Source organism: Orycteropus afer, unplaced genomic scaffold (assembly GCF_000298275.1).
Source record: "Orycteropus afer afer isolate SDZICR_OR568_19922 unplaced genomic scaffold, OryAfe1.0 scaffold00075, whole genome shotgun sequence".
NCBI classification, from domain to species: Eukaryota; Metazoa; Chordata; class Mammalia; order Tubulidentata; family Orycteropodidae; genus Orycteropus; species Orycteropus afer.
In genome coordinates, this window is record NW_006921662.1 from 9,739,744 (window position 1) to 9,766,091 (window position 26,348).

Sequence of the window (26,348 nt, forward strand, 5' to 3'; positions counted from 1 at the left end):
ATGATCATTTGAATACAGTTGTCCCTAAGCTATGAAATCAGATCGTATCCTGGTATGTGACACATACTAGATCTAGAAATCTTCATCTCGTGTAGTTAGCTTATCAAATTGAGCAGTATTTATAGTCTTACTCTAACTAGGTTTAACCCATTTATACCAGATCTGCATTTCTGTCTGCCATGTGGTTCTTTATGTCTCTTTACCACTGTTGGCATTTACCACCTGGCTTGGCCTGAGCCTCCAGTGAGGCAGTATTTACAGCTCATTTGAAGGGATGCAGCAATTACAATAGCCCAAGGGCAGATGAAACACTATCCAGGATAAGAATTCTGCAGCTCTCCTGCCCTGCCTTCTTTCACATAAGGGAGAATTTTTCCCTCCCTTCTCTATCAAATGAGAAGTAGTATTGATTGGTTTGGTACAGTGTATAAAATATGCATCGAACGGAATGGTATTTTGGGAACTATTAGCACTGACTCTGCCGAGCCCCAAGATTTTGCCTTCCTCCCTTTTTCTCCTCCCCTTCCTTCTACTCCTCCTTCTTGGTAGGCAGCTTCTTAGCAAATTACAAGCTTTGCCTCTGGCTTGCTGGATAGCAGTGGCGGTGCAAGCCTTTTCTAGTTTCCAAGGGAGACTGGTGCTGAGACTGCAGTCTTTCCCAGCAGCCACTTACCTTCCTTGCTATTCGTCTCCACGCATCTCTTGACCTTCATTCTGCTATGCAGGCCTGGGCAAGGAGGTAACAGTCTGTTTTCTCGGAGCTCTCTTTGTCACAGGGGACAGAAGGAAAGCAGGGTGGTACGGGGCGAGGCATGTAGGGACAGCAGAGTATAAATACTACAATTAGAAGTAAACGGAGCCCTTGAAGTGTGCTGCATCTGTGAGCATGTTCCTATGCTACAGCTATAAATATCTTACACTTTAAGGTGGGAGCCCCAGCACTGCCCCATATAACTTTAAAATACCATGTATGAAAATGTAAAGTTACTATAAAAATGCTTCTGGAAAGCATAGAAGAAAAATGAGAACTTTATCTTTGAGAAGAAAATAAAATCAATTGCTTTTAAACTTAGCTGTCTAACAAAACTGTTTTCTGACAAAATTCTGTGAGGGTTGTTATGAGCTGCATCTGGTGTTTAGGTTTAAGAGAAAGGCTTGATAATAATGTTTCTTAATTGGATTCTCAACTTTAAAGCTGTGCTAGCCAGTAGTCACACTGCTATTTAAGTTAGTTAAAATTAAAGAAAATAAAAACTTCTCTTTCTTAGTCACACTAGCCACATTTGCTCAATAGCCACATGGGGCTAGTGGCTACATTACTAAACAGTGTAGGTGTACAAAGTTTCCGTTGTTGTTCAAAGTTTTATTAGACAGTTTGGTTCTAGAGAAAATGACCTGTGGAATATAGGAAATTTAGTATCTCACACAGTATAATTAGTTCTTACAGGCAACAACCATCCATCTATTCTGATAGGTGAAAACCGACTTTAAATAATAAAGGAACTCCTTTCTGACACAGATGTTCTCTGCTAAATAGAAATATGCAGCATGATGTTTGTATCACCCTGTCATTTACATTAAGACATCTCTGATTATAGCCTATAAAATCAATTATTTTTGTTCAAATATTTCAGTAAAATAGATGGAGGTTTTTTTTTTTTTTTTAGATTTTCCCTAAAATATTTCCAGCTTACTCAAAGGTTAATAATAATCATACAGTGATAACCAAGTGCTAGCAAGGAAGTGGAAGCCCTGTTAAGGGGAGAGATGAGTAAATATCCCAAGAGAGGAACCAAACAGCAAGCAGTCATTTTTCATAAAGAGAGAAATCACTAAAGAAAAGGTTTTTTTTGGGGGGGCGGGCAGAAGTTTAACTAAAACCTTGTATAGTCTAAAAAGCTATGCACATGGGAAGATTGTAATGGAAAAGGCATTAGGAGCATGGTCAGCTCCTTATTCCACCTGCCACAGGACTTTGCGTTTGGACAGATGGAACTCCCTCGTTATTTGAGAGAAAAAGTGTTGCCTGCCATGTGGGTGCATTAGACACACCTCCAGCCCGAGTGATGTTCCTGAGTTATACACACTGCCAACAGCAACAACACTGGAATAAAATAAAATGTGAAAGCAGTGTGATGATTTTTAACTACCATGTCAGTATGCTTAAAAAACAATTAGAGGCTTTGTGTGCCTTTCCCAAATACATAGTAATCACACAACAGTATCAGTCATAGCTTTCTTACTTACTAATAAAAGTCTCATAGTTTATTAGAAGTTTAAAAAAAGGAAAATAAATTTAGTATTTTGATAGAACCAATGAACAGACATTTTTTTTTAGTGAGAAGATTTAAAGGCCTTTTGTCTAGAATCAGTATATATATGGACTCACTCTGGTTCAAAACTAGATAGAACTTCAGAAACTATAGACTTACTCCTTTATTTTATAAATGAAGAAACTAAGGGCCCACAAGATTAAAAGATTAAACAAGTAGTTAATGTCAGAGCTGAAACTACAATCCAGATAACTTGTTCTTATTACTGTACCACAGTGTTGGCATCCCATTCCCAATTAGAAAAAAACAAGGAAAATTTGAACCAAAACTTGCCTGATGGGGCTCTGGCAGCTATAGCGTCAGCTGTATCCTCTAAAGGAGTATTAAGTCCCTCAAATTATCTGTCACTTATAGTTTGTTGATGACTGCCTGTAGCATGTTGATGACAACCTTTGGAAATGTAAAAATCATCCTTCCCCAAAACAGAAGTGATTGTTAGAAGATGCAAAGTGTGGTTGTTAAGGTTGTTGTCAACTTGGCTGGGCCTGGTTGAGTGGCTGGGCAGCTGGACATAGTTATTCCCCATGGTGAGATTGGCAATCAGTTCCATGGTGGAATCTACTGGAGCAGCTGAGTAGCTGCTTTAGGAATGTGGTCTGCTTCCCCGTATATAAGAAGCAGCTTTGAGGAAGGTCTCTAGCTTTTGGCGCGCTTGAACCTTGCGTGTGGCTGAGTTCATCAGCAGCCTGCCATGCTCTGCTGATTCTGGGACTTTTAAAGGACTTGAATCAGTGGCCTGCTATGTGGTTGGGACTATCGGGACTGTGCCTTTTCACTTGTCAACCTTGGATTTGTCAACCTCAGCAGCCAGCAGCTGCCCAAGTGAAGAGATGCCTCTAGCTTCAGTGGGCCGGGAACAGGAGGCAGAGCTGAAGCCTGAGGTCGAGGGGCTTTCACCCAGCCCTTAGAGCCTGGCACTTTGAACTCGGACTTCAAGCCTCCTGATCTGTAAGAGAATAAACTCTTGTTTGTTAAGGCTATCCCTTTTGTGGTATATTTTTGTCAGAGTGGCACTAGGTAACCAAAACACAGAGGATGCTAGGAGAAGTCTAGTTCAAGACCTCTTTACCTACTTATTCCTGACATTGTTGACTTTGGAAGCAGAAACGTCGTGTTCCATAAATCCACATTGCTAGAGTACCACGATGCTAGGTGGAATAAGCCATTTTCATTGTTTTGTAATATAGGAAAAGCTATTCTAGAAGCAGGAAATGGCGGTTGCAATCCCTTTAGGTCTGTCACTGAATAATATTGTGATCTTGGGTAAGTATTTTAACTTTTCCTTAGGTCTTGAGTGACTCATCTGCAAAACAGGAATAATTAACATTTCTGTTTAAAGTCTTAGAATTAGATCAGATAATTCCTTGAGGTCATAAAATCTTTAGCCATAAGCTCTGTGATTCTGTTATTCTGTCAAGTTTTCCTACTTCCTTACAGCTAATAATATATGCTTCCAGATTGATTTCAAAGATCTTTTTGGCGTCTCTGAATTACTTTTGCCTGTTGTTGTTGTTAATGTGCCATGGAGTTGGGCCCGACTCATAGTGACCCCTCCTTGGGTTTCCGAGGCAGTATCACTACGGAATTAGATTGCCCAACCTTCCTTCCGAGGAGTGGCTGGTGGGTTTGAACCACCAGCCTTCTGGTTAGAAGTCGAGTGCCTTAGGCACTACGCTACAAGTCTAAGGCATGACAAGCTTTCTTACGGTATCATTACATATTCTTGTAATTAATAACCACAGCATCTTGCTATATATGACATATACCCAACTTGGTTCCTTCCCTGTCTGAAACTAACACATTTAAGAACTGTTTTGGTTACCTAGGGCCACTCTGACAGGAATATACCACAAATGGGATGATTTGAACAAACAGGAGTTTATTCTTACAATTTTGAAGGTTAGAAGTCTGAGTTCCAGGTGTCAGGCTCTAGGGGCTGGGTGAAAGCCCCTCGACCTTGGTCTTCAGCTCTGCCTCTTCTTTCCGGCCCACTGAAGCTACAGGCATTTCTTCACGTAGACAGCTGCTAGCTGCTGAGGCTGACAAACCCAAGGTCAGCAAGTGAAAAGGCTCAGTCCTGATAATGCCAAACCACATAACAGGCATTAATTCAAGTCCATTAAAAGTCCCAAGATCAACAGGGCAAATGGTGGGCTGCTGAACAATGACTTCGCTATATGCAGGGTTCAAGCTTGCCATCAGCTGGAGACCTTACTCGAAGTTGCTTCTTATATACTGGGAGCAGACCATATCCCTAAAGCAGCTACTCAGCTGCTCCAGTAGAGTATACCATGGAGTTAATTACCAGTCTCACCATGGGGAATAACTGCATCCAGCTACCCAGCCACTCAACCAGGCCCAGCCAAGTTGACACACAAACATCCACAAGAACCCATCTCTTCGGGACAGATTTGAGGCATATGCAAACCTCCCCACCCCCTGCAACCACTGCCGTGGAGTGACTCTTCCTTGGGTTTTCGAGGCTGTATACTGCACAAGTAAATTGCCCACCCTTCCTTCTGAGGAGTGGCTGGTGAGTTTAAACCAGTTTTCTGGTTAGTAGTCAAATGCCTTAGGCACTATGCCACCAGAGCTCCCGATTTGAGGCACAGGATTCCTTAAAGCTATTTCAGAAAGAAGTTTTGTTTTCTCCTTGGAAATCATGGTTATTTCTCTTTCATTGTTCTCCCACTTAGTGTTATTTTACTTAGATACCTGTTTTAATTCCCTGGAAAATGTTCTCCAGGAAGGTTCAGACTTCTTCCAAATGAGTTATCCACTTTCAGGAAAATTAATTAAGAAGAAATATTTTATTAGACTAGATGAGAGGGATATTAAAGCACAGCCAGCCTTTCTTTCATTTCCAAATTACCACTGCTGAGCTATTAATATGACAATGAAAATAAAATAGGAATGGTGCTGGTGATAGTAGTGGTGATAGTGGTGGTAACAGTAGCTGAGCTGTACTGAGTACTTACTATGTACCAGGAACTGCTCTAAGTGCTTTACATGGATTTTCATTTAATCTTCACAACCACTCTATTAATATCTATTACAGCTGTTAATATCTCCACCTTATAAGAAACTTAGGTTTAGATTCTTAAATACTTTATCCAAGAGCATCCAGCAAGTAACTTGAGGAGTGAAGGTACAAACCCCGGCAATCTGATTCCCATGCCAGAGCACTTTATCAGTACAATATCTGTGTCAGAAAGTGTTTTAGGTCCTCTATTTTTCTTTCTTGTGACTCTCTTAATGGTTACTAGTGATTTGCTAGGCATTTTGCGCAGCTTCTTAAGACAAAATTGGTCCGTTTATGATATGTAAAGGGAAACAGTGGACTTCAGAGACAAATAATTAACTTCTGAAAAGCCATGCTTAATTTTCTATAATCAATTATTTAAATACCCACTGAGTGTAACTTCAAAGTCAGTCATAGCAAATACAAAGGAAAAAAAAAAAAACATTTCTACTCTCTAGGAAACATAGTAGACATATAGGATCTTAAAAGGACTATGACATTGGAATCTCTTCTCCTGCCACTGAATTAGAGATGTTTGCCTAGTTTCATCTAGATGCCAGAAGACCAGGGGAAAGATGGGAAGTGTTGTTGTTGTTATGTGCCATCGAGTCAGACCCAACTCATAGAGACCCCTCCTTGGGTTTCCGAGGTGATATCACTACCCAAGTAGATTGCCCAACCTTCCTTCTGAGAAGTGGCTAGTGGGTTTCAACTGTCAGCCTTCTGGTTAGCAGTCAGGTGCCTTAGGCACTATGCTACCAGAGTATTTCTATTTTGTGAGCTTAGACCTGTCCTCTTTTTATAATAATGAAGAATCCTGTAGCATTCACATTCCTGCTGCAGATATTTCTCGGGAAGAACCATGGACTTGGCCTAGCACACAGCTTGGCAAATTTTTTTGTAAGGTTCCAGATAGTAAATATTTTAGGCTTTGCAGGCCATGAAGTCTGTCACAGCTATTTAACTTTGTGAAAATAGCCATAGGTAATGCATAAATGAATGAGTGTGACTGTGTTCTTAAAAAACTTCATTTATAAAAATGTGGCAGACCAGATTTGGCCCAAGGATTATCGTTTGCTTACCCATTGGTCTAGATTTTAGACCACTGCTGTGGCTATATGTTGTTGTTGTTGTTATGTGCCGTCGAGTCAGCCCCGACTCATAGCGACCCCTCCTTGGGTTTCCGAGGCAGTATCACTACGGAAGTAGGATTGCCCAACCTTCCTTCCGAGGAGTGGCTGGTGGGTTTGAACCGCCAGTCTTCTGGTTAGCAGTCAAGTTCTTTAGCCACTATGCTACCAGAGCTCCTGTGGCTATATAGTAGGTTTTATTTATGGCCTAGGATCTATTTAAAACACAGTGTGTCACAAGGCAATCATAACTTAGGTACATCATTTCTGGGAACCTTGGAGTCCCAGTCTAGGTAAAGAAAGATGACTGAAAATGCTTCCTCCTCCTTCAGAGACATTTTCAAATTCAAGTACTAGAGTTTTCTGGGCTTTGTATTTATAGAATTGTTGTTATTGTTATATAATCTATTTTTGTGTGTGTATGTGTATGTATATATATGTGTGATTTGGATGAAAGTTTACAGGGCTTACAGTTTACAAGATTACAGTTTTCATTTCCCATATAGAAGTTCATACACATTTTGTTTCATGACATTGACTGCAATCCCCACAAAGTAACAGCTCTCTTTCCACTTCCTTCCTGTAGTTACTTCTTCCCTGCATCTGTCTTTCCTATGCATTCCTGCCCTCTGCGCTGTCTACCTGTGCAAATATTGCCCTTCTGTTCTCCCATGATTGATCAGTCTAAGAAGTGTTATCTACCTAGCATAAATGTTCACTCTATACGGCTGTCTATTGTTTGGTTGGAAGCCATGAGTGTGAGTTCAATTCTAGGCCTGAAGGGTAACTAGGGGCCATAGTCTCGGGGTTTCACCAGTCTCTATTAGACCAGTATCTAAAAAAAATCAAAATCACTGGCATTGAGTGGAATGTAACCCATAGCAACCCTCATTGGGTTTCCAAGGCTACACATTTTTATGGAAGTAGATTGCCCCATCTTCCTTCGGCAGAGCGGCTGGTGGTTTGAACTGCTGACCTCTGGGCAACAACAAAATGCTTATCTGCTACACCACCAAAGCTCCTTATCAGACCAGTGTAGAATTTTTTTTTTCTCATAACATAAATTGTAAACTTCTCATATATTGATACAAGTTACAAAAGAATATGTAAGATACTCATTTAACAAATACACAAACTATATGTACTTTGGAGCCCTGGTGACACAATGGTTAAATGCTGAGCAGCTAACTGAAAGGTCGGCAGTTTTGAAACCACCAGCCAGTCTTTGGAAGAAAGACCTGGCAGTCTGCTGCCCTAAAGGTTACAGCATAGGAAACCCTATGTAGCTGTTCTACTCTGTCAAATAGGGCCTGCTATAAGTTGAAATAGACATGAAACACAACTACATATATACTATCTATTTATTTGAATATAAATATATGCATAGATAAAATCTAGACATATGTTCAGTAAAATAGAAATGGGTTATCTCCATGTAGTGGAATTGCAGTTGATTATTTTATTTTCATATATATTTTTTTATATGAAAAACATTTATGATTTCAAATATTTAAGACTGCAAGTCAGCTAAAAGTTTCTTGATTACAATGACCAGACTCATTTTCACTAGCTCTTTTTCTCTCATTTCATAAAAATCTAGAGAAGGCAGTGGGATAATGGAATTTGAAGCTCTTTATTTCACCATGTCTTTTATCCAGTATTCAAAAAGGAGATAACTGTCAAGAGTTAAGTAAAATAGTGATATTGTATATGTTTTGCAGGTAGAAATGACATTTGAGTAGGTTGGCTGATAACCCACATAGAACTTTATGGGAAGTTAATCCTCAATGTGGTCACCAATTCCAAGGTCTAGTTCACTGCTTTGCAAGTTTTGGGACTTAATTTTATTTGTTCATCCCAAGGAGATAAATATTTTCTTTTTTCCTCTTTTTTTTTAAATTTTCTAAAAAATTTTTGCAGTGTTCCCTCCCCACCCCTCCCACCCCTGGTAACCAACAAAGAAAGTTTCTTTCCATATATAAAGATTTTCTTGACTTTTTACAATAATGAACTAATACAATACTTGTCTTTCTGTGATTGGCTTATTTCACTCAGCATAATGTCCTCCAAGTTCATCCATGTTATGTGGTGTTTTGCAGATTCTACATTCTTCTTTAGTGTTGCATGGTATTATTCCATTGTGTATATGTACCATAGTTTGGTTATCCATTCTTCTGTTAATGGGCACTTAGGTTGTTTCCATCTTTTTTGCTATTATAAATAGTGCTGTGATGAATATAGCTGTGCATATATCTGTTCTTATCCTGGCTCTCACTTTTTTGGGATATATACCTGGTTTATATCCAGTAACTTCTGGATCAAATGGTATTTCTAATTCCAGCTTTTTAAGGAATTGCCATACTGCTTTCCACAGTGGTTGTATCATTTACGGTCCCACCAGCAGGGTATAAGAGTCCCAATCTCTCCACATCCTTGCCAGCATTTGTTTTCTGTCCTGCTGAACTTTGCTATTAGTGCTGGGGCCAGATGGTATCTCATTGTTCTTTGATTTACATCTCTCTAATGGTTAATAATCATGAACATTCCTTCATGTGTTTGTTGGCTGCCTAAATGTCTTCTTTGGTGAAGTGTCTTTTCATGTCTTTTGTCCATTTTTTAATTGGATTGTTTGTCTTTTTTGTTGAGGTGCTGGAGTTTTCTGTAAATTTTAAAGATAACTCCCTTGTCAGATAGGTCATTGACAAATATTTTTTCCCAATCTGTAGGTTCTCTTTTGACTCTTTTGCAGAAGTCTTTGGAAGCACACAAAAGATTAATTTTTAGAAAGTCCCATTCATCTAGTTTATCTTCTGCTGTTTGTGCATTTTGGGTTATGCTTGAGTGTATATGCCACATATTAGGCCCCCTAAATTTGCCCCTATTTTTTCCTTGAGGAACGTTATAGTTTTAGGTTTCACATGTTCAGTCTTTGATCCATCTGGAGTTAGTTTTTGTGTATGGTGTGAGGTGCAGATCTTGTTTCATTTTTCTGCAAATCGATACCCAGTTTTGCCAACACCATTTGTTAAACAGACAATTTCTTCCCCGTTTAATAGATTTAAGCCCTTTGTCAAAGATCAGCTGACCATAGGTCAATGGCCATGGTGGCAGGGATGGAGGTTATACACAGGCTGAGCAACATGGACTTTTACTTACAAAGGCTGATTTGGCTACCACCACTGCTGAGTGCCCAATCTGCCAGTAGCAGAGACTGACACTGAGTCCACGATATGGAACCTTTCCTTGGGATGATCAGCCAGCAACTTGGTGGCAAGTTGATGACATTGGACCACTTCCATCATGGAAAGGACAGGGTTTTGTTCTTACTGGAATAGATACTTATTCTGGATATGGATTTGCATGTAATGCTTCTGCCAAAACTACCATCCATGGACTTACAGAATGCCTTATCCACCGTCATGGTATCCCACACAGCATTGCTTCAGATCAAGGGACTCACTTCACAGCAAATGAAGTGCGGCAATGGGCCTGTGCTCATGGAATTCACTGGTTTTACCATGTTCCCCATCATCCTGAGGCAGCTGGTGTGAGAGAACGATGGAATGGCCTACTAAAAACACAATTACAGTGCCAGGTAGGTAGCAATACCTCGAAGAGTTGGGGCAGCATTCTCCAGGAGGCTGTATATGCTCTAAACCAGAGTCCAATATATGGTGCTGTTTCTCCAATAACCAAGATTCGTGGGTCCAGGGACCAAGGGGTAGAAACGGGAGTGGTACCACTCACAATTACCCCTAGTGACCCACTCAAAAAATTTTTGCTTCCTGTCCCTGCTACCCTATGCTCTGTGGGACTGAAGATCTTAGTCCCAAAAGGAAGAATACTCCCACCTGGAGACACAATACTAATTGCATTGTACTAGAACTTAAGAATGCCAACTAGCCATTTTAGCTTCCTCATGCCTCTGGATCAACAGACAAAGAAGGGCATAACTGTACTATCTGGTGTGATAGATCCTGATTACCCAGGGGAAATTGGATTGACATTACATAATGGAGGTAAAGAAAAATATGTCTGGAATACAGGAGATTCTTTAGGACGACTCTTAGTACCACCATGCCCTGTAATTAAAGTCAATGAAAAATTACAGCAACCCAATTCTGATAAGACTACTAATGGCCCAAAACCTCCAGGAATGAAGGTTTGGGTCACGCCACCAGGCAAAGAACCACAATCAGCTGAGGTGCTTGCTGAGAGCAAGGGAAATACAGAATGGGTGGTGGAAGAAGGTAGTTCTGAATATCAGCTCCAACCACATGACCAGTTGCAGGAACAAGGACTGTGGTATATTTCTTCATTGTATATGTGCATCAAATATTTTTGTTTCTGTTTAGAACTATGAAATGTAAACAGGGTTAATGCATTTCGGTTGTACACATGTTAGTGTATCATGTTAGCTGCAAATATGACTTTATAATTGTCCTTATTTAGAGATTATTTATGGTTAAGGAGATGTGTACAACTGCCAGGTTGGCAAAGGGTGCATTGTGATAGTTGGACTATAGTTAGACCATAGTTCTGAGTGGTTTAAGCAGTTGTGATGTGGGTTGTTCCCATGATGAGATTGGATGTATATGTTTTGAGCAGCCAGTCTGTTGAAAGGGAGTTTCCCTGGGGTGTGGCCTGCTTCCAATATATTTATGGACATCCTGGCAAAAAGAGACACTCGTCTGTGGATTGGGATTCTGTTGTGCTGCCTACAACTGTCTGTGAGTAAACAATCCACCATTCAGCCTGGAAATCTTGGATTCATCATTCGTTGGAGTCAACAGTCAGTATGCGGCCTGCCAACCTTGAGCTCATCAGCCCCTGCAGCTGCGTGAGTTGAGAAAAGCCTCTGCTTGATGTTTGAGCCAAGAACTTGGGACTTGCCATCTTCTATAAGTGTGTGAGCCATTTTCCTAAGATAAATTTCTCTTTCTCTCTCTCTGTATAAGCTTTACTGGTTTTGCCTCTCTAGAGAACCCAGCCTAACACAGTCTTCCTAGTGTTGATTTCTAATTTTATAGCATTGTGATTTGAGGAGATACTTTGCAGTATTTCAGTGTTTTAAAATTTAGACCTGCTGTGTGGCCTAACATATGGTTTATCTTGGAGAATGTTCCATGTGCACTAGAAGAGAATGTATATTGTGCTGTTGTTGGTTGAAGTGCTCTGTAGATGTTTGTAAGGTCAAGTTGGTGGATTGTATTATTTAGTTCTTCTCCGTCTTTGTTGAGTTTCTTTCCAGTTCTATCTTTCATTGAAAGTGGTGTATTAAAGTCTTTTACTATGACTCTGGAGTTCAAGGGAGGGAATATATTAAGGGAGGACTGAAGCCTACCAAGTGCAGAACAGAGTGATACATAGCTCAGAATTCCAATTTATTAATCCACATTGAGGGAAAAAATATGACTATTAAAATAGTCTGGTTAAGAACTTCTGTGTGCTGTGGTATTTCTTGTATTAGACAAACTCTACTACTAAGATACATGTAGAAAAGCTTAGTAAATAGAAGAAAAAATACCTTTTAAGGTATTAGAGGTACCAAGGAAGTGAGGACTTGAGGTATCAAGATCCTGGAGAGAAAGGAATGATAAAGAGGTGAACACAACCCTTGATTGTACTTTTCCCTTGAGGTATTTATTGATTGATTAGTAAAACGTTAGCAGGGAGCTCTGGTGGCATAGTGGTTAAAGCATTCGGCTGCTAACCAAAAGGTTGGTGGTACAAACCCACCAGCCACTCCATGGGAGAAAGATGAGGCAGTCTTTCGTAGATTTACAGCCTTGGGAACTCTGTGAAACAATTCTACTCTCTTTTAGAGTCTCTGTGAGTCAGAGTCAACTCGATGGCAGTGGGTTTGTTTTTTTTTGGTTTACAGCATTACCTATAAGGCTGAGAAACTGAGCAAAACTTTCAACAGTCTTCTCAGGCTAAGTGAACTAAAATTGGAGATCAGAGTCTGCTGAGGAAGAGGGTCCCCGGTAGACACTCCATACTTTCAGCTGGCACCACTTAAGGACTCCACCCTAGAAGGGCGGGCTTACCAGCAAAAGAACATCACTTGCAAAGGTTGAAGCCCAGCTTCCAGTCAACTCGTCTCAAAGTGGGCTAAAGTAATTTTCCTTGTAGCATCACCTGAGCACTAACTAGAAATGCAAATTCTCAGACTCCACCCCAGATCTGCTGAATTAGGACCTCTGCAGGTGAAACATAGCACTCTGCATTTCACAAGCCTTCCAGTTCTGGTCCAAATGAAAGATAACTTCTTCCTTTGCCTGACTGCCAAAAGGAAAATAATATTCTCTGTGGAGCATGACAACATCATCGAGAGCCTTAAGTTTCTCTACCATTTTTAATTTTCCAATGAAACAACTAGAACAGGAATAATGAAAATATTGACAACCCTGTTCAGAATATAACCATTGTCACAGATCATTATGTCTAGATATTGTGGAATGGAACCAGGTTTTGCTGTATTTTCACCAAAAAGAAAATAAAATTTCAAAAATATCTGGCATTAATTCAACTATTACCAGACATAGCAAGAAATAAGATAGATGTACCAAATATCAAGAGAGTAAACAGACAATAAAAACATTCAGATATTGTATCAGACATGGAATTTAAAATGATATGGTTACTATATGTTCAAGAAAATAGAAAAGAAGATGGAGAATTTCACCAGAGAACTGCAATCTTTCAAAAGGGTCAAATGGAAATTTTAGAGGTGAAAAATAAAACCACTGAAATTAGGAAACTCAGTGGGTGAATTTACAGTAAACCAACTGAAAAGAGGATGGGTGTATTGAAAGATTGTACGGTAGGAAATATCCAAAATAAAACCCAGACAAAAAAAGATGGGAAATACAGGAAAAAACATGATAAACAAATGGGATATGCCCAATAAGGTGTAACATAAGTATAATTGTTGTTCTGAAAGAAGAGAGGAACTAGCTCTCTGCTTTTTTTTGGGAAGCATCATATTTACTTGAAGAATGATTGATTGATAGTCAAACTATGGCTGATTCAGACTTTAGGATTTGGTGACATTTTCTTGAAAATGAGTAAAGTGAACAATGAAAATGAACAAAACAACTGCCAAGATTTCTTGCCCTTAAAATATTTAAACTTACAAGTGAAAATGAGAATTTTGGAAAATTTGTATTTGCCTCTGAAAGTGAAATTGTTAACAGCTTCCCAATATGTAAAGACCATTCTAAGACTGATGATTTAAAGGATGTGATTTTTAAAACTTACTGTTTTTTGTATTATTATTATTATTATTTATTGGGATTTGGGTGAAGATTTACAGAGCAAATTCACTTTCCATACAGCAGTTCACATATACTTTGTCTCATGTCGTTGACCACAGTTTACCACAATGCAACAGCTCCCCTCCTACTTCCTCCCCATAGTTACCACTTCCCAGTGTCCATGATTTTTTAAAATTATTATTGCATAATGAAATGTTTCAGCATTTGGAAGATCTGCCTAACTTGGTGCACCAATATTTTCTAAATGACCAGTGCACAATATTATGTTATGCATGGATGAGAAGATTCATTCAAAGTGCAAGACATACCAATGGATTTTCACGTAGGAAAGTACCAAAAGTCTGTTAATATACTTTAAGATTCCACACTGCAATTACCCTTTATGAAACTGCCACTTGTGTTTTGGTACAGTATCAAAAAATAATATCCATAATTATCTGAAAAGGCTGTTATAACACTCCTCTTTTCCAACTACATGTTTGCATGAGGCTGGATATTCTTTATATATTTCAACCAAAACAACATATAGTAGCATATCTCACGCAGAAGCAGATAAAAGAATCCAGTTATTTTCGATTAAGCCAGATGTTAAAGAAATTTGCAAAAAAGAAAACAATGCCACTCTTCTTAGTAATTTTCTTCTTTAAGAAAATAGGTTTTGTGAAAATATTTATGTTATCATGTAATGAGGTTATTATTTTTAAATAACAATTTCTAATAAGGTAAATATTGACAGATATGTTCCCACATTAAAAAAAAGTTTGAGTACTGTTTTGATTACCTAGTGTCGCTCTGCCAAGAATGTATCACAGATTGGATGGCCTTAACAAACAGGAGTTTATTCTCTTACAGTTTGGAGGTTTTAAGTCCGAGTTCAAAGTGTCAGGCCCTAGCAGCTGGGTAAAAGCCTCTCAGCCTTGGGCTTCAGCTCTGCTTCCTGCTCTTGGCCCACTGAAGCTAGAGGCTTTTCTTTACTCAGACAGCTACTAGCTGCTGAGGCTGACAAGCCCAAGGTTGACAAGTAAAAAGGCACAGTTACCAAACCACATGGCAGGCCATTCATTCAAGTCCATTGAAAGTCCCAAGGTCGGCAGACCATGGCAGGCTGCTGACCAATGATATGGCTACATGCAGGGTTTAAGTGTGCCATAAGCCAGAGACCATTCCCCAAGTCTTCTGCTTATATACAGGAAGCAGACCACATCCCTAACGCAGCTGCCCAGCTGTTCACAGTAGATTCCACCATGGCATTGATTACCAGTCTCATCATGGGGAATACTACATCCAGCTGCCCAGCCACCCAACCAGGGCCAACCAAGTTGACACATAAACTTAACTACCACAGATACTCAATAATTTTTAAGAGTGTTAACAAAACAAAACAAAACCCACTGCCATTGGGTCAATTCCAACTCATAGCAACCCTGTAAGAAGGAGTAGAACTACCCCATAGGCTTTCCAAGACTGTAAGTCTTTATAGAAGCAGACTGCCTTGTCTTTCTCCATTGATTCAAACTACCAACCTTTTGGTTAGCAGATTAATACTTTAACCACTGCACCACCAGAGCTCCTTTAAGAGTGTTAAAAGGTATAGATATTAAAATGACACATTTAAAGCTATTATGAAGATATTATGAACAATTTTATGTCACTAAATGTGAAAATATAGGTAAAATGGAAAATTTTTTGAAAAACATTACCAAAACAGAATATCTGAATAGGCCTAAATCATTAAAGAAATTGAGTCCATTATTTAAAATGTTCCTACAAAGAACACTTTAAACCCAGATGGCTTCATTGGTGAATTCTTCCAGTCATTTAAGGGGGACATAACTCCAATCTTATACATATTCCTCCATGAAATAGACAAGGACTGAACACCTTTGATTCCATCATAACCTTAATTCCCAAACCTGGACAGGCTGTTGTTGTTAGTTTCCATCAGTCAACTCTGACTCATGGTAATGTTATGCCCAGTTCTGCACTGTCTTCATGATCTTTGATATGTTTGAGCCCATTGTTTTGGCTATTACGTCAGTCCAGCTCATCAAGGTTTCCCTTACTTTCACTGACTCTCTGTTTTATCAAACATGAACCTCCCAAGTTGGAATCAATTCAAAATACTACTGGGGAAGAGCTGCCTTCTCCAAGGAGAGTTAACTTTAATGATGTAGGTGAAGTAAAGCCTTTGGGACCTTCATTTGCTTCATTTGCTGACATGGTACAACTCCAAATCTATTAGTCATAGGAATGTGGAATGTATAAAGTATGAAACAAGGAAAATTTCAAGTCATCAAAAATGAAGTGGAATGCTTGAAAATGGAAATCCTAGGCATTTGTTGTTGTGTGCCGTCAGGTCAATTACAGCTCATAGCAACCCTATAGGACAGAATAGGATAGAATAGAACTGCCCTGCAGGATTTCCTAGGCTGTAATCTCTATTTAGGCAGATCACTAGGTCTTGAAGCAGCTGGTGGGTTCAACCCCCAACTTTTCAGTTAGCAGCTGAGTACTAACCCAGTGTACCACCAGGGCTCCTTTCTTAGGCATTAGCTGAAGTGAACTGGTATTGGCCATCTTGAATCTGACAGTCATGTGGCTGGAACAACAAACTGGAGAAGAACAGAGTTGCATTCATCATTGAAAAAACATTTTGAGATCTATCCTGAAATTCAGTGTACTCAATGATAGGTTAATATCTATACGCTTTCAAGAAGACCAGTTAATATGATTATTTGAATTTTACACACCAACCACAAATGCCAAAGTTGAAGAAGTTGATGTTTACAACTTGCCTGCACCTGAAATTGATCAAATGTACAGTCAAGATGCATTGCTAATTACTGATGATTGGAATTGAGAGAGTTAGCCAAGATATTACAGGAAAGGAAATGTACAGGCCATGGATACAAAAATCCTAATCTAAACAATTAGTGAATTTATATATAAAAGATGATACATCATGACCAAGTTCAGATAATTCAGTATTGTTTTATCATTCAAAAATCAATTAATTTGATTAACTATATTAATATTAAAAAGGAATGAAAATAATCTCAATATTGGAGGGAAACATATGTATTAAAGTTCAGCACACACTAATGATTTAAAAACAACAACAACAAAAATAAAACCCTCTTAGCATGCTAGGAATGGAAGAGTATTTATTTGTTGAGGATATCTACAGAAATGTTACAGCAGGCATGGCACTTAATGGAAAAAGCTGAAAGCTTTCTCTGAAAGCAGGAACTAAGCATGGAAACTATCATCACTCCTTTACTACATGTCCTAGAAGTTCCAGCCAAAGCATTAAAGCAAGAAAAAACATCAGATAATAAGGATAGGGAAAGAGGAAATAAAATTCTGATTCATGTGTGTGTGTGTGTATGTGTGTGTGTGTATGAGTATATGATAAGATTCTGAATGAACAGTAAGTAAAACATTTATAAATAATCTTTTGGATTATGTCATTTTTACTGGTATCTGATGGCATTCTTATCATTTTGATTCTGCCTGAGTTCATTCCTAGAGTGTAGAAATCATTTTAGTTTCTAGAAGCACCTTGTCATTTCCCAGGTACATATAGCAAAGCATCTTATCTCTGCTGTTTTCTTTCTCTGCAGGTCATATCTGACTCCTGTAAGGGATGAAGAAGCAGAGTCTTTACGGAAAGCACGCTCTAGACAAGCTCGGCAGACCCGAAGGTCTACTCAAGTGAGTGGAACTGTCTACCTCTACATTGGGAAAAACAGTTTAAAAAAAAAAAAAAGGAAAATGAGTGCCTTGATCCAGCCACTATGTTTTAAGGGCTTTCACCTATATTAAATCTTAAGCTATATAGGATCAAATGAATTTATAGCTGTACCACCCACTCTCACCTCTATTCCTCCAGGGTCAAGGAAGGTTTATCTCCTTCACAAAACAACTGGTCCATTTGTATTTAAAGGATCACATCTTGAGAATCCCTAAGGGATGGTGCAACCACTTTGGAAGACACTTTGGCAGTTCCTCAAAATGTTAAATCTAGAGTTACTATATCAGCCAGCAGTTCCACTTCTAGTTATATATACCCAGGAGAAATAAAACTATATGTCTACGCAAAAACTTGTACATGGATGTTTACAAAAGCATTATTCACAGTAGCCAAAAAGTGGGAACAACCCAATGTCCATTAACTCATGATAGATAAACAAAATGTTTATATTCATACAATGGAATATTACTCAGCAATAAAAAAGAATGAAATACTGATACATGTTATAACATAGATGAAAACATGCTAAGTGAAAGAAGTCAGTCACAAAAGACCACATACTGTATGACTTCATTTATATGAAATGTCCAAAATAGGCAAATCCATAGTGGTTGCCAGAGACTAGAGGGATGGAGGAATGGGCAGTGACTGCTAATGGGATAATAAAATATTCTGAAATTAGATAGTGGTGATGGTTGTTCATCTTGTGAATATTACTCAAAATCATTGTATTGTATACTTGAAAGTGGTAAATTTTATGATATGTGGATTATATCTAAATAAAAATATCACTTAAAAATAAAAAGACTCCCTGAGGAAGCCATTCAAGCAGTTTAAGGAAGGGTGTGATACAATCTACATTATATTTTCTAAAAATCACCGTGCAAAGAATTGGTGGGAGTGCTAGGCAGAAGGATGGTTGTCAAGCCTGGAAGCAAGAAGTTCTGTTAGTAAGCTGTTATAGTAGTCCAAGCAGGAGATGACAGAGATGTGAACTCAGGTTGTAATGGCAATGAGAATGGAGGAAGCTATGAATTAGAGTTATTTAAGGAGATGTAAGGGAAGATGAGCCAATGAGTCAGAAGAAAAGGAGCAATCAGAGAAGTGAAAAGAAAACCATGAAATAGAAACATAGGAGTGAATTAGAAGTCAGTTTACAGTGAGGAGGAGTTCATCAGTTTTAAATGCTACAAAAGTCAGATAGGAAACCTGAGGACTGAAGCTAAGAATAGAAAAAGAGACATTATTCATAGCTGCAAAGAGTCTTTATTGACAGTATTAGTAGAGTGATGGGGCTAGAAGCCAAACTGTTAAACGCTTCCCTGACTTTCTGTTATGAAGTGCTCTCCTGATTTTCCTTCCCTCTGGTTACTTGTTCTTTCTCCTCCGCTGGCCATCCTCTATTCATCCATAACTATAGGAGGTCCTCAAGACTTGGTCCTCAGTTCATGTCTCTTCTTGCTTTATATTCCCAGGCAATCTAATCCTAATCAGTCTAATTTAGTATTTATACTTAGCTCATGGTTTCCCTTAAAGCATACTCTCTTCCACTGTACTTTGTGTTAGTGAAGGGAATCACCATCTATCTAGTCCACAAGTGTGAAACCTAGAAATCATCCTCAACATCTCTTCTTCCTTCATTATCCATTTATCTATTCCATCACCAGTTTTACTTCTTAAATTTCTTTTAAATTTCTTTACTGCTTCCACCTTACCTCCCTTAACTAAGTTACCATTATCTTTTAGTTCATTTAAGACTAGTCCTCTTGTATCTGTTTTCATGTATCCTTCCTCTATTTTTCTTCTTTTAGAATAATTTTGTATCCTGTAATAACAATAATCTATGAGTGAACACATAGCTAGATACTCATACTGAACAAGGGTGGGAAGGCAAATGGGAGTATACCCACAAATATATATATAGGTTTGACATAGGTTATGTTCTGGTTACCTAGTACCGCTCTGACAAGAATATACCACATATGGGATGACCTTAACAAACAGGAGTTTATTCTTACAATTTGGAGGCTTTAAGCCCAAGTTCAAAGTGCCAGGCTCTAGGGGCTGGGTGAAAGCCTCTCAACCTTGGGGTCCAACTCTGCCTCCTGCTCCTGGCCCACAGAAGCTAGAGGCGTTTCTTCACTCAGACAGCTGCTGGCTGCTGAGGCTGAGAAGCCTCAAGGTTGACAAGGAAAAAGGCACAGTCCCGATGTTACCAAACCACATGGCAGGCCATAACTTAAGTCCATTGTAAGTCCCAAGGTCAGCAGAGCATGGCAGGTTGCTGAGCAACGACACAGCTACATGCAGGGTCCAAGCGTGCCATAGGCTAGAGACCATTCTCAAAGCTTCTGCTTATATACAGGAAGCAGACCACATACCCAAAGGCAGCTACCCAGCTGCTCATGGTAGATCCCACCATGGAGCTGATTGCCAGCCTCCTCATGGGGATTAACTACCACCAGCTGCCCAGCCACTCAACCAGGCCCAGCCAAGTTGATACACAAACCAAACTACCACAGGGTATTTCTACATATGTATTTTATGTACTGCAAATAAATCCATGAATATAGTAGAGTGTACAAAAACCAAACTCATTGCCATCAGGTCGGATCTGACCCATAGCAAACCCTCCTTGGGTTTCTGAGGCGGTATCACTATGGAAGTAGATTGCCCAACGTTCCTTCTGAGGAGTGGCTGGTGGGTTTGAACCTCCAGCCTTCTAGTTAGCAGTCAAGTGCCTTAGGCACTACACCACCAGAGCTCCTATAGTAGAGCATATAAGGGGCAAAGTTATGAAAACTTCTTACCCATAGCCAAATACCTTGAGGAAATGAGTTGCTGGGCCTGGATGCTCAGGAGCATAGTCTTGATGGACACTAAGGTCAATTGGCATAACATAGTCCAAGAAGACAGTGTTCTACATCCCACTTTGGTGAGTAGCAGGTGGGGTCTTAAAAGTTTATGTCATCTAAGGTGCAACTATTAGTCTCTCCCCACCCAGAGCAAAGAAAATAAAAAAGCACAAGGAAACAATTAGTCCAAAGGACTCATGGCCCACGTGAACCCCAGCCTCCATGACCCTGAGACCAGAAGAACTAGATCGTGCCCAGCTACTACTGCTGACTACTCTGAAAGAGATCACAATAGGGGGTCCCAGATACGTAGAACAAAACTCAAAATCATAAAAAAAAAAAAAAAAAAAGACAAGGCTTACTGGTTTGATAGAGACTAGTGGAACCCCCAAGACTATGGCTTTTAGACAGCCCTCAAGCTTGAAACATAACTCACCCCATGGCTCAGCTTTCAGCCAAACGACAGACAGGCCTATAAGGCAAACTATACCAGGAAGGTATATACTCAGAACAGTCAACCCTATGAGATTGAAAGGGCAGTATTTGCCCAGGATAAAGCTCAGAAGGCAAGAAGAGTCAGAAGGAAGGATGAAGGGAAATGGTAAACGTCGGGAGGAAATGGGAAGGTGCTATTACATTGTGGGGGTTGCATTGACCATCATAAAACAAAATGTGTGTGAATTGTTGAATGGAAACCCAATTTGCTCTGTAAACTTTCACTAAACCAATACATACATGTCACTAAAAATAAAATAGCACCAAAAGTCTGATAATGGCTTTTATGAACTATATAACCTGTCCTACCTGCCCCCCAACCTTGCATCATGTTTTCCATTTGGCAACCAGGCAGGTATTTTCAACATAAAAGCTGGCTGTGTTCTCCCCAGCCTAGAGCTGTATACTAATGTTGTTCTTAGAATAGATAGCTGTATCCTCAGCATGACCTGTAAGCCCCTGAATCATCTGCCCTTGACTGCCTTTCTGGCCTCATCTTACCCTTTTTCCACTCCTCGCTGAACTCTGTCCACACGTGACAAGACCTTTGCATGTGTTCTTTCCTCTGACTAGAGCTCTTCTCCCAATGTCTTCTCCTAGTTAACACCTACTAACCTTTAGATCTTGGCTTAAATGTCAGTCCTCAGAAACCTTCCCTGGCCCCCTCAAACTAGGTCAAGCTTCCTCCCTTTATAGTAACTGTAACCGTTATTTTGTTTTTGCTTGGTGATTACTCCTCTGTTTCCCCTACTAGAATGTAACCTCCATGAGGACCAAGACTGATCCTATTTTTGTTCAGTGTCTTTTATCCCAGCATATAGTAAATAAACAAATATTTATTAAATAAATGAATGAGGAGTAAATGGTAGGAGAATATAAACTACTCTGGAATGATTTCAGTTTGCTTAGGAAGGGATGAAAAAAGATAGGGAAGTAGCTAGAGGGACATAGAATTGGCATTGGAAGAGACTGGGACACTATGTCTTGAAGGGAAAGATACAGTAGAAAGGGAGTGAAATTCTGTGTCAGAACTTGAAGGTATCTTGAAACATATACATAACATTAGAGAAGATTTTATTAGATTCTGGTTAGTCTTCATGAGATTCTCAAAGGGATCCCTGTCCCCTAAAAGAAGGTCTATCCAAAGGGTATAAAATCCAACCATGGCATACAGGACTCTCTATCACCTAGCCTTTGCTGCTTTCCTAAATTTAGCTGTCCCCATTATCCCTCCACTCTGGCAACTTCCTTTCTTCTGTTGTGTGCTTTACTTTTGCTAAGTTACCACAGATTCCTGAATCATCCATGGCCTCTCATCCCTGTGTCTTTGCGTTAGAGTCCCTGTATATTTGCCCAGAATACCTTTGTCCTCTCTATCTTCCCGCTACTATTTTTTTTTTTTTTTAACTCTTCAAAACCCAAGGTTAGGTCTGCTTCTTATGTACTCCTGTGTTTCTGCCTTAACATTACATTCCATTATAGTCATCTGTTTCCTTATCTCTTTTCCAGTAGATTAAGAGGTTCTTACGTATAGAAATCATTATCTTTGTAGCTCCAGTGCTTGAAGACACTCAGTGATCCTTTATTAAGAAAGTTTGTGGGCAAATCAATGGATAGTAAAAAAAAAAAAAGCAAGTTGTGGATATGGTATCTGCTTAGCTACCTTCTAGCTTTGGAACTTTCCCCTTCTTCTGAGAACTTCAGTACGTAACTTCTTAAGTTTGAATTTGCTCACTTTCTTCCTAACTCCTTTTCTCCCTTCTCCTGTAGATATCTCCTTCTCATTTGTTTTTCTTCTATCTTGTTGCCGTTCTGTTCTTGCTGGGGGAACATTAATTTTTGGAATGTCTCTCTCTGATTCCTAGAGCTACTTGGGAAATGGTGTAGAGAAAAATTAGCCTTCAAGTTTTTTCAGTGTGTGTTTGTTTTTGTTTTGGGGTGGTTGTTGTTGCTTTAGCATGGCTCTGAATTTTCACCTTGTTTTGAGTTTGATTTTGCATTCTCTGAGTAAAATTAAATTTTTCTAATGCCTGCTGGCCAGAGAATCTCAATTGATCTACATTTGATCTTGGGAGGGCAGGGAGCTTTCAAATAAAGATGTTGAAAACTGTTTGGAATGGACAAAGTACATCTCCAGCAGGCAGACCTCAGTGTTGACCTATTTTCGGGAGATCAAATTGAAAAAGCTAAAGTATTACATTTGAAATATGCTTGGACTCAGGTCTGGATTCTTTGCAAACTGAGGTGCTTATTTTAAGCATGTATTGCTGCAATGGCCTCATTATGCATTTTGGGATCTTCATTTGGAATTTGATACTATTAGATCTTTTAGAGAGTTTCCTTACTTACTCATCAAGAGTCATTGCATGGTTAGTATGAAACCAAAGACCATCTTTCTTTCCTGACCTTGTGATATTTTCCCAGGGTGTAACCCTAACAGACCTCCAAGAGGCAGAAAGAACTTTCAGTCGGTCGAGGGCAGAACGGCAAGCTCAGGAGCAGCCTGGAGAAAAGCCTGTAGACACTGAGGGGCCTGAGGGCAGTGCGGAGAAGCATGAGCCCCCAGCAGTGCCCGCCAAGGAGGCTGGAGAGTGCCAACAGCCCCCAGCCGGGAGCCTGGATGAAGAGGTAAGCTTATTACTGCTGACATATACTGTCTAAAATCAGGTAATTGATGTGGGGGATCTCCCCCACTGATAATTCAAGCACTGTTTATTACTTTTTAGTTAGCAAACCTGTATGACTGAAAGAATTCAGAAGATATCAGTGTTTAAGGGACTTTCCCCCCACCACCACCCTCTAAGGGTCATAGTATAATAAAATACAAATGAAAATATAAGCATTTATTGAGTGCTTATGTTACGCTAAGGAGCTCTGGTGGTATATTGGTTAAGGTATTTGGCTGCTAACCAGAGGTCAGCAGTTCAGACCCACTAGCTGCTCTGTGGGAGAAAGATGAGGCAATCTACTTGCATAAAGATTTACAGCCTTGGAAACCCAATGGGGGTCGCTATGAGTCAGAAGCAACTTGATGGCAGTGGGTTTAGTTTTTCAGTTCTTATGTTATGGCAGGCAGTATTTTAAGTATTTCATATGTTAATTCATTTAATCCTCAAAATGCCCATATGAGGTAGATTGTTATTCCTATTTTATATATGAGGAAATTGAATTACAGAGAAGTTAGATAACTTATCCAAGATAATTTACAGCTAATCAAGCAAAGTTTGGAAAGTAGGCAGTGTGGAGAGTCTACAGCTTGAACTCCTAACCCCTAGTATGTTGCTTTTCCAAGCTCCTGCAAACCTAAGAGTTTACAAAACACCCCTCAATCCCATGCCACAAAGTGTCACTGTTGGAATGAATATTTTGACTCTCACTCCTCCATTTGTCAAGTGGAATTGGTAGGCAAAGCTGGAAGGTTATGTATTTAAGGTGAACATACCTCCTGGTTTACCTGAGAAGGTCTCAATTACACCTGTTGTTCTTTTTTTCTAATAATGAAAAATTTGTTTAATGAAAATATCTTGGAAATGTTCACAAGTTTTAACAACAGTAATGATTTTGATTGATCTTAAGTTTCATGTAAAATTTAAGAAAGGAATATACTATATAGCTACTGGTCACTTTTTTTTTTTTTTTTTTACTTTTATTGTGAAAACATACACAGACATTCACAAACATAACTTCCCCATTTACAGTTCAAGGACATTGATGACATTTGTCATGTTATGCCACCATTATTACTATCATTTTCCAAAATATTCCACCACTGTTAGCATAAACTCAGTGCCCTGCAAACAAAAGCTTCTCTTTTCCCCCTCCCTCCTACCCTTAGTAACTACAAATAATCTTTGCTTGGTGTGTGTGTGTGTGTGTGTGTGTGTGTGTTTGCCAACCTATCTAGGAATTTCCACCCCTCTCTCCTCTTCTCTCCTCTCCCTAGTGACCAAAAAAAAAAAAAAGGTTCCTTTCCATGTATAAACCTTTCTTTGACTTTTTACAATAGTGGACTAAGACAATATTTATTCTTCTGTGATTGACTTACTTCACTTAGCATAATGTTCTCCAAGTTCATCCACATTAAGCAGTGTTCAGTGTTTTGCAGATTCTACATTATTCTTTATTGTTGCACAGTATTCCATTGTGTGTATGTACCATAGTTTAGTTATCCATTCCTCTGTTAATGGGCACTTAGATTGTTTCCATGTCTTTGCTATTGTGAATAGTGCTGCAGTGAACATGAGTGTGCATGTGTCTGTTCATGTCCTGGCTTTCACTTCTTTAGGATATATACCCAGTAATGAGATTGCTGGATCAAATGGTATTTCTATTTCCAACTTTTTAAGGAATCACCATACCGATTTCCACAGTGGTTATATCATTTTACAGTCCCACCAGCAGTGTGTGAGAGCCCCAATCTCTTCACATCCTCACCAGCATTTGTTATTTTCTGTCTTGTTGAACTTTGCTATTAATGCTGGGGTGAGATGGTATCTCATGGTTGTTTCGATTTACATCTCTCTAATGGCTAATGATCGTGAACATTTCTTCATGTGTTTGTTGGTTGCCTGAGTACCTTCTTTGGTGAAGTGTCTGTTCATGTCTTCTGTCCATTTTTAACTGAATTGTTTGTCTTTTAGTTGCTGAGGTGTTGGCGTTTTCTATAAATTTTAGAGATCAATCCTTTGTCAGATACATCATTGCCGAGTATTTTTTTCCCAATCTGTAGGTGCTCTTTTACTCTTTTGGAGAAGTCTTTTGATGAACATAAGAACTTAATTTTTAGAAGGTCCCAATCATTTAGTTTATATTCTGCTGTTTGTGCATTTTAGGTCATGCTTGATAGTCTATTTATGCCACAAATTAAGCCCCCTAAGTTTGCTCCTGTTTTTTCTTTGATGAACTTTATAGTTTTAGGTTTCACATTTAAGTCTTTGATCCATCTGGAGTTAGTTTTTGTGTATGGTGTGAGGTGTGGATCTTGTTTCATTTTTCTGCAAATGGATAACCGGTTTTGCCAGCACTATTTGTTAAAGAGACTATCTCTTCCACATTTAATGGATTTTAGCCCTTTGTCAAAGATCAGCTGACCATAGGTGGATAGATCTATTTTGGGGTTCTCAATTCTGTTCCACTGGTCTGTGTCTGTCGTTGTAACAATACCAGGCTGTTTTGACTACTGTGGCTGTATGTTGTTGTTATGTGCTGTGGAATCAGACCCGACACATAGCGCCCTCTCCTTGGGTTTCTGAGGTGGTTATCACTATGGAAGTAGATTGCCCAACTTTCCTTCCAAGGATTGGGTGGTGGGTTTTAACCGCCAGCCTTCTGGTTAGCAGTCAAGTGCCTTAGGCACGAGCTGTATGTTGTTGTTGTTGTTGTTGTTGTTTGCCATCAAGTCGGCCCTGACTCATAGCGACCCCTCCTTGGGTTTCCGAGGCAGTATCACTACGGAAGTAGGATTGCCCAACCTTCCTTC

General features: G+C 39.3%; 1 protein-coding gene across 1 annotated transcript in view; it reads left to right on the top strand.

Moving 5' to 3' along the window:
- Positions 1-26,348, top strand: part of PPP1R12B (protein phosphatase 1 regulatory subunit 12B) — a 322,390-nt gene that overhangs the window by 160,665 nt on the left and 135,377 nt on the right. The window contains exons 15-16 of the mRNA XM_042780984.1: positions 17,389-17,479; positions 23,294-23,497. Of these exons, the coding sequence (XP_042636918.1) occupies positions 17,389-17,479; positions 23,294-23,497 (295 nt within the window). The remainder of the gene's footprint in view (positions 1-17,388; positions 17,480-23,293; positions 23,498-26,348) is intronic.